The sequence below is a fragment of the Podarcis liolepis genome (genome assembly GCF_965112155.1).
Source record: "Podarcis liolepis genome assembly, chromosome: 7".
NCBI classification, from domain to species: domain Eukaryota; kingdom Metazoa; phylum Chordata; class Lepidosauria; order Squamata; family Lacertidae; genus Podarcis; species Podarcis liolepis.
Genome location: NC_139561.1, coordinates 31,230,224 through 31,239,793, shown reverse-complemented (window position 1 = coordinate 31,239,793; position 9,570 = coordinate 31,230,224). Strand labels below are relative to the sequence as shown.

The 9,570-nt window shown below is 45.7% G+C and overlaps 1 protein-coding gene across 1 annotated transcript; it reads left to right on the top strand.

Moving 5' to 3' along the window:
• The first annotated feature begins 1,072 nt into the window (after positions 1 to 1,072).
• On the top strand, positions 1,073 to 8,069 carry PLA2G2E (phospholipase A2 group IIE). Its single transcript, XM_083513343.1, has 4 exons — positions 1,073 to 1,283; positions 2,933 to 3,077; positions 5,234 to 5,340; positions 7,427 to 8,069. Exons 1-4 carry the CDS (start codon positions 1,121 to 1,123, stop codon positions 7,561 to 7,563), a joined length of 552 nt encoding a protein of 183 aa, XP_083369469.1. The 5' UTR covers positions 1,073 to 1,120; the 3' UTR covers positions 7,564 to 8,069.
• The last annotated feature ends 1,501 nt before the right edge of the window (positions 8,070 to 9,570 follow it).

The window sequence follows — 9,570 nt, the reverse complement described above, 5'->3', positions numbered from 1 at the left end:
AGCCAGTTCCTGCTCTCCTTGCCTGTGTGCTTGCAGTGCACTGTCCTCCGCACTGCCTCAGTCCTCCTCCTCCTCCTGTTAAGAAGCAGTGACAAACCCGGTGGGAATCTAGCATAGAGCCTCTGCTGCATCCAGTGAGCTGAACCTGGTCTTAGGTAGGCTGCAACGGAATGATCAGGAACACTTCCCAACCCGTGTTGAAGTGTGTGAGTACATTGCATGGAACTAGCTGAGATGACTGGCAGAATCTGAGACCAGGGAGAAGAGTCGGTGAAAGAAGACTGGAAGAAATTTAAAGACTACTTAAAGAAATATTGTAAAATCAATGAATGTTAGAATGATGTTGGATAGAAATTACCGTATTTTTCGCTCTATAACACGCACCCCACCATAGCACGCACGTAGTTTTTAGAGGAGGAAAATCTGTAGGCATGCCACCCGTAGGCATTTCCTCCATAACATGCACAGACATTTCCCCTTACTTTCTAGGAGGAAAAAAGTGAGTGTTATGGTGCAAAAAATACGGTAAGTGGTTTCCGGCTGTAATGTTTCAGGAGATATGGAAAAAAAGGATTATAAATGGGTTAAAGCTTTATGGTAAGGATTTGCTGAACTAACAAATTGAATTGGAATACAAAGAAGGGAAGTATGAGGAGGTCGGAGGAAATAAGGATATGGAAGTTATATTACTGAAAACTGAAGTGTGTTTTTAATTGTTTATTATTTTGTATGTTTATTTTTGTATGTTGTGTATGTCTTGTATGTTGCATGTTTATATCTTAAAAATTTTCAATAAATATCTTTTTTTTTTAAAAAAAAATGAAGTGTGTGAGTACACCCCGGTAGGCCCCAGTGAGGATCTGAAGACACTTAGCTGGATCCTCCGAGATATCCGTCTTGGGGGAGGACCACGCCACCTCAAAAAGGGGCTTCTCCCCATCTCTCACCACCGTAGCTGTGACAAGTGTCCCTGGAATTTGGGGACTAGTTTGGCTCTATGGATGGGCAAGTCCCGGGAACGCCTTCATGTACTCAAGGGCCCTTAGTGAGAACTGTCAATATTGATATATCCTTTCCTAAGGCTATGGAGTGAACTGGCACAGAACAATAGCCTGAATGTATGTGTGTGAAAGAGTGCATGTGTGTATATATGGTATACTGTAGCTTGCAACTTCCTGACTTCTTCTGTCCTATTCTAAGGAACATTCATTTCATTCTACTGATTTGGACAAACCGTGCAAAGATGGGGTGTTCGCTTGGGGTCCTTCTGCTTCTCCTGTGTGGTAAGTGCATGTTCAAGACAGTCGCATGTCTAAAGGATGCCAAATCTAAATTTTCTAATACCACAGTACAGAAGAAGAGTTGCGTTGGTCTGTTTTAACATTTTAGCAACCAAGATTCACATGTGTTATTTTCTTTTCTTTTTAAAATTATTTTTATTAAGATTTTACAACAAGTTTTAGCATAATCAAAAATTCAAATTACCATTTTTTTCGCTCTATAACACGCACCAGACCATAACACGCACGTAGTTTTTAGAGGAGGAAAACAAGAAAAAAAAATATTCTAAACGAAATAGTAGATATATGATTTTTGTGGTTCATGCTGTGGCCACAGACATGTGATCTGACAGTGAGTTTGGAGTAGCCCAATGCAAAAATCCTGAGGATCCATGTGGATCCATGCTTTGTAACCACAGAGGAGGGAAGGAAAGGGAACCATGGATCCTCTGCTCACAACTGCAGCAGATCCCCCCTGCCACCCGCAGGCATTCGCTCCATAACACGCAGATATTTCCCCTTACTTTCTAGGAGGAAAAAAGTGAGTGTTATGGTGCAAAAAATACGGTACATTTTCAGTTAACACCCACCCCCTAACTTTCCCCAGCTTCCCTTTCTGGTTTATAGCATTTTTATTTCTTCTGCTTATAATTTTATATGCCTTATGTACTAAAATTAAAGTTGTACCTCATCAGTCTGTTCTTAACATTTTGACTTCATTTTTCTATTTTCTATTTATATTTGTCCGTTGTAAGTGTATTACTCGAATCCTGCAGGTGAGTTCATTTCAATGCATTGTTTCTGTGTATACAGTATATCATAATAGGTTCCCAATCTTTTTGAAGTCATTGTTGTCCTTATCTTTGAGTCTCTCAGTTAGCTTCATCATTTCAGTGTATTCCATCAACTTTTCTTGCCATTGCTCTTTCATGTATGTTATTTTCAAGGATAGGCACTATACTTGTAATGACATGAACTGTTCTCATGTGTGCTATTATTCTGTAGATTTTAGCAAGTGGTTAGACTGTAGACCAGCATTCCTGAAACTGTAGGGCTTCTCCACATTATAGGAGGAAGACATGAATCTAAAAGGAACCAGGGAGGGGTGATGAAAGAAAAGTTAAGGGAAGAAAATGCAAATTAAATGTATTGGGGTAGGGGAGAGGAATTGACAGAAGATCAGTAAAAAGAATTTTCAGGGTGGCAAACTTGAAATGAAAAATCCTTCTAAAACCAGATCACCCAATTCTGCCTGAAGTGGTGAAGGCAAATGAAAATAGTTCCAGAGCTAATGTCTGTGCTTAGTTTGATGAAAGCTGAACTATGGAACATGATAGAAGCATGTACAATTTTGCATGGCAAGGGGAAAGTGGACAGAGAAAAGTTTTCCTCCTTCTCTCCTAACACCAGAATGGTGAAGCTGAAAGTTGGAGGATTTGGGACAGCTAAAAGAAAGTTCTTCATGCAGCGCAGTGTTAAACCACGGAACTCCTTCCAACAGGAAGCAGTCTTGGCCACCAGTTTGGATGTCAGTTTCCCATTGAGGCATCTGCCTGGCCACTGCAAGGAGAGGATGCTGGTTAGATGGACCCCTTTGGCCTGATTTGGCTAAAGGTTCTTCTTAGGTTCTCAGGCAGGCTTCTTGCTTCCAGCTCTCTCCTTAGGAAGCAGCAACCTGATCCAGTTTGCGGATATGGTCCGTCAGATGACGGGAAGGCTGCCCTCTCTCTTTTACAATGGGTACGGATGTTACTGTGGACTTGGAGGATCCAGAAAGCCCATGGATGAAACTGACTGGTGAGCGGGACTCTCGCTGAGAACAAGGGGTGAGGGAGAAATGGGATTCCGTTCTTTGCATTTAAAGGCAAACCTCCATAATTTGCACTCCCTGAAACGAAACACAAACGGAAATGCAGCCGTTTTGAAATTTGCACTTTGACCAAATTTGCAGTACCATCCTTCATACTAGTAATGCATTCAAATATGCATATGGGGGGGGGGAGTATGCATAAATATATACAGTGGAACCTCAGGTTACGGGTGGCACTGTGGGTTAAACCACAGAGCCTAGGACTTGCCGATCAGAAAGTCGGCGGTTCGAATCCCCACAACAGGGTGAGTTCCCGTTGCTCGGTCCCTGCTCCTGCCAACCTAGCAGTTCGAAACCACGTCAAAGTGCAAGTAGATAAATAGGTACCGCTGCGGCGGGAAGGTAAACGGCGTTTCCGTGTGCTGCTCTGGTTCACCAGAAGTGGCTTAGTCATGCTGGCCACATGACCCAGAAGCTGTACGCCGGCTCCCACGGCCAATAAAGCGAGATGAGCGCCGCAACCCCATTCAGCCATGACTGGACCTACCGGTCAGCGGTCCATTTACCTTACCTCAGGTTACAGACGCTTCAGATTACAGACTCCGCTAACCCAGAAATAGTACCTCGAGTTAAGAACTTTGCTTCAGGATGAGAACAAAAATCGCGTGGCAGTGGCAGCGGGAGGCCCCATTAGCTAAAGTGGTGCTTCAGGTTAAGAACAGTTTCAGGTTAAGAATGGACCTCCGGAACGAATTAAGTACTTAACCTGAGATACCACTGTACAGTGGTGCCCCGCAAGACGAATGCCTCGCAAGACGGAAAACTTGCTAGATGAAAGAGTTTTCCGTTTTGGAGGTGCATCGCAAAACGAATTTCCTATGGGCTTGCTTCGCAAGACGACAATGTCTTGCGAGTTCATGCTGGGTTTTTTTCCTCCCCCCCCCTTTTTCTAAGCCGCTAAGCTGCTTATCAGCTGATCCGATCAGCAGATAAGCCGCTAATAGCGCTAATAGCGCTAATCCGCTAATCCTTCAATGGGCTTGCTTCGCAAGACGAAAAAACCGCTAGACGAAGAGAATCACAGAACGGATTCTTTTTGTCTTGCGAGGCACCACTGTACATATATTGGTGGAAATAGCATACCAAAATGCATCATATGTGGGGAAATTACTTTGCAATAATGGAGAGCCCCGTCACCTAGTTGCAGCACTTGCAGCCAACCTATGCTTTTGGGATGCTGATGAGGACTCTTAAGTCTTCTTCTTCTTTGGCAATCACTCATAACCAAGTAAGATTGTCTTCTATGAACAAGATCTTAACAGAAGATCTTTGGTATCTGAAGAAGTGTGCATGCACACGAAAGCTCATACCAAGAACTAACTTAGTTGGTCTTTAAGGTGCTACTGGAAGGAATTTTTTTATTTTAAGATCTTAACAGTTAGTTAAGTGACTGTGGAGGCTAATTCTAGATCTACACATCCTTCCACAGTGGGGACATAGGTTTCTGGGCTGGAGCTGATAATGATGAGGGATTGCCAAGTGTGCCTTCCTCTTTGGTTGTTTCTCTCTTTTGTCCTGAGTTCGAGCATCTTCAAAGTCCATGACACCTTTGGTAAAGGCTGTTCTCCAATTTGAGTGCTCACAGACCAGTGTTTCCCAATTGTCGGAGCAGGTGGCACTGTGGGCTAAACTACTGAACCTCTTGGGCTTGTTGATTAGAAGTTTGGGGGTTCGAACCCCCGCAATGGGGTGAGCTCCCGTTGCTCTGCCCTAGCTTCTGCCAACCCAGCAGTTCAAAAACACACCTGTGCAAGTAGATAAATAGGTACTGCTGCTGCGTTTTAGTGTGCTCTGGCTTCTGTCACGGTCCTCCGAGCACCAGTAGTGGTTTAGTCATGCTGGCCACATGACCCAGAAAGTTGTCTATGGACAAACGCCGGCTCCCTTGACCTGAAAAGCGAGATGAGCGCCACACCTGCAACATCCTTTGTGAAAATCAGTCTGGATTATGGGGGCATCATCCAGACTGATCCCACCCCCCAAAAAAACCCTCTACAGTGTGAATAATAATGTAGCTAATCTCTCTGTCTTAATTGTCTTCCTTCTTGCCTGAAGTAATCAATTTGATCTGTGCTGCTTCCAGGTGCTGCCATACCCACGATTGTTGCTATGGAAAGATGGAAAAACTGGGTTGCCAACCGAAACTAGAGCTTTATACCTACTTTGTCGGGAAGAGCAGAATCGTGTGTGGTATGTGTGAACATGGAGTATGTTTGGGGTGGCTGCAGATACTTGGATGAGAGCTAGAGATGGGTGAGAAAACCAATCCAATGGGCTTTTCTGCCAGCTGTTAGAAGCTGACTCTCGAGCTGAAAAGGGTTCCCCGCCTCCCTGCTTCAAGGAAAGGTGTGGCAAAGAATTAGGAAGGTAACTAAACAAGGTAACTAAAGCAAGCAAACAAAAAGCAAACATGCAGGCACAAAGTCAACAAGGATGTGGGGGCTTTTCAGTGTTTTTCAGTGTATGGGCAGAAGTCATGGGTATGTCTAAAGTGCAATTGTCAGACTGGTTGGACACGGAGGAATGTTGGGAGGTAATAATAATAATAATAATAATAATTTATTATTTATACCCCGCCCATCTGGCTGGGCCTCCCCAGCCACTCTGGGCGGCTTCCATAGAACCCAAAAATACAGTAAAATATCACACGTTAAAAACTTCCCTGAACAGGGCTGCCTTAAGATGTCTTCTGAATGTCAGGTAGTTGTTTATAGCTTTGACATCTGCTGGAAGGGCGTTCCACAGGGCGGGTGTCACTACCAAGAAGGCCCTCTGCCTGGTTCCCTGTAGCTTTGCTTCTCGCAATGAGGGAACCACCAGAAGGCCCTCGGCGCTGGACCTCAGCGTCCGGGCAGAATGATGGGGGTGGAGACACTCCTTCAGGTATACTGGACCGAGGCTGTTTAGGGCTTTAAAGGTCAGCACCAACACTTTGAATTGTGCTCGGAAACGTACTGGGAGCCAATGTAGGTCTTTCAAGACCGGTGTTATATGGTCTCAGCGGCCGCCCCCAGTCACCAGTCTAGCTGCCGCATTCTGGATTAGTTGTAGTTTCCGAGTCACCTTCAAAGGTAGCCCCACGTAGAGTGCATTGCAGTAGTCCAAGTGGGAGATAACCAGAGCATGCACCACTCTGACGAGACAGTCCGCAGGCAGATAGGGTCTCAGCCTACGTACCAGATGGAGCTGGTAAACAGCTGCCCTGGACACAGATTTGACCTGTGCCTCCATGGACAGCTGTGAGTCCAAAATGACTCCCAGGCTGCGCACCTGGTCCTTCAGGGGCACAGTTACCCCATTCAGGACCAGGGAATCCTCCACACCTGCCCGCCTCCTGTCCCCCAAAAACAGTACTTCTGTCTTGTCAGGATTCAACCTCAATCTGTTAGCCGCCATCCATCCTCCAACCGCCTCCAGACACTCACGCAAGACCTTCACCGCCTTCACTGGTTCTGATTTAAAAGAGAGGTAGAGCTGGGTATCATCCACATACTGATGAACACCCAGCCCAAACCTCCTGATGATCTCTCCCAGCGGCTGCATGTAGATGTTGAAAAGCATGGGGGAGAGGACAGAACCCTGAGGCACCCCACAAGTGAGAGCCCAGGTACCAGCTGGGGAACCCCCAGGGGAAGAAAGCTCAGAGCCAGGGGATTGGTGGGACAATGATGAGTTGTCAGAGGGAGAAGACTGGGAGGAAGAAGTGTCAAAAACTGAAGAAGTAACAGGGCTTAGTGAGCAGGGGGAGCCTGCGGCAGAGAGCAGTCCAGAATCAGAGCTAAAAGCTGCAGCAGGAGAAGGGGATGAGGGAGGCCAATAGGCAGAGAGGAGTCAGGCTGGTGAAGAAGCACGGGTGTTTCCTCCTGCTGCTGTGACAAGTTCCTCTCCTCTGTGGTCTCCCAGGACCAGGAGAGCACAACGTGGGAGGAGCAAAGGCAGGCACACCAGCAGAGCCTCAGATTTCTTGAGGAGGAGACTTAGGCAGCTGTGGATGGCAGGGACTTTCAGACAACTGCCTCATAGGGGCAAGACTTGCTGCTGAGCTCATTAGGCCTGGCATCCCTGTGCAGATCCTGATTTTCTAAGTTAACTTTTCTTGCTGTGTGTTATTTACTGCTGGCTCGCTCCTGACAGCAATGAGCTCTTGGCTCTCTGGGAAAAGGTTTGAGGCCAAGGGGGCACAGCTGGAAACAGTAAGAGACGCAAAGAGACAAGTGGATGTCTCACTCCTGGGATATGCAGATCTATCTCAACTTTTGGCTCTTTTGTCTTCCAGGTGGAAGGACAATGTGCCAGAAGATGACCTGCGAGTGTGATAAAGTAGCCAGCTTCTGTTTCCAAAAAGCCGCCTATCACATCAAATATGCCTTTTACCTAAACATTCTATGTAGAGGCCCCACGCCTCCTTGCTAGGATCCCGGAAAGGCTGCTTTCTCAACTGCCTTCCTGAAGGTGGTGCAGTTAAACATATCCTTTTGCTCAATGTTTATTTCATCCCATCATTTCTTAGAGTCAACCTTGCAGTGCCATTGTCATCACCTGACACACTTGAGATGCCGTGGGGGCCTCAACAACTGGGCAGGCCACACCACTCCTACCTTTCCTGGGCCTCCAGCACCTGGCAACTTGGTCTGGGAGACACTTGCCATTTTTATTTCCCACAATGCCCTTAGTGTCGTGTCACTCCAGGGCATTGTTGGAAATTTCAAGGACAGCTTCTCCACCTCAAGTGAGGTCCCCTCAGACTTGGAATTGACCCTACCACCTGATCTGGCCTCAACCCCAAACTTGTTTTTCAAGTGACTTAATGATGAATTGTTTGTTCTTAGAAATGCTTGTAAGCCATCCTGAGAGCTATACTGGATAATGGGCAGTTGAGAAGCTGCAGACATGAGTAAATAAAAACAAAGAACATGGAATTCATGGTCTCCTCCATAATTTCCCAAACCGGAACAGAGTATTTGGGGGGTAAACAAAGCTGCAATGGAATATCAGCTCGTCTGACACATACAGAAGAACGAGGTTTGTAGGACTGAGCTACACTACTTTGAACTGCAGTTGGGAGGTACCTTTTTGAATGCTTCCCCTGCATTTAAGAAAAGAAAATAGAATTAGAGAAGAGGTTCAGCACAATGAAAAGCAAGGTAGGGCTTTAGGGCTACTAGCCACAATGACTATACTGTACTCTGCCTCCACAGATGAAGGCAGTTTTACCACTGAGAGTTTGTCACATGTAACCAGTGAAGGCATGGACAGTAGCCAAGCAGTTTCCATGAGAACCAAAAAGTATCCAGCTAGAGACTCCAGTGCAAGCAGATGAAGAGCAGGCACTACTGATAAGTGGAGTCTAATCCATGATCCCAAAGTGGGAATTAAGCAGCATGAATACTTGTGGGATTTGCTGCCCTGCCTCAAAGGCTGAGCAAATGTCAAGACCAAATATTTATCAAGCCCAAACAGGTTAAATAAGGGATCTGCCCTCAGGAGGAAAGATATGCGCTAAACACTGTAGGCAGTGAATATTATTTCTAGAGCCCTGAAATGTTTGCTCCACTTGGCTGAGTTCATCAGATGTTTGCAGGCAAGGTTAGTTCAGGACAATGTTGATCTTGTCTTATGATTTTGTAAACAGATCCCAAATATACTCAAAAGAAGCTATGGTGTTTTGCTCATCCTTCAAATGGACATATCCTTTGCAAATTCTTGCATTTCAGTTGGCATTGAAATTTGATAAATCTCAAATTATACTGCAAGGTGGGCTAAACTGCCTGATGTGTCCAACATGTTTTTGCTTGGGGAACACAAAGGCCTTGCTGCCCCTGTTCTTCCAAGATATGGGTCAAACACTCTGCTATCTTCAGGATTACCCAGAGGCAAACCACTCCACTACATGTGCCAAGTGTGTGTATATGTGTGTCAGGGTGGTTTAGTGACTAGAGTGCCAGACCAGGACTTGGAGACCAGCGTTCAAATCCTCACTCAGCCATGAAGCTCCCTGGATGACCTCAGGTCAGTCACACTCTCTCCACAGGAGTGTCATGGGAATAAAGTGAGGGAGGGGGAATCATGTGGGTTGTAATCATATAGGAGGAAAAGGGGAGATATAAATGTAAGAAGAAATAAGAATACAAGCAAAGAGAATGTTAGGGCCTTGACAATGTTAAGCCTCTGAGTGGAAAATTCTTCCCAGAGGCACTCAGCAGCCGTCTTTTTCTGCACCACATAAAACTCTGATTTTTATCCCTGCCTTTGGTGCTTTAACTGCTTTTATGCTGGTTTTTAGCACTGCTTTCCCTTAGGTTCAGATTTTATTTTTTTGCCCCTTGAACTTTCCTGCAGAGGCAAGTGTTTCATGTGCCAATGGCAGTCGGGGCCAGAGGCAAAAGTGGGTGGGACTAGAGTGCACATACAATTTGTGCA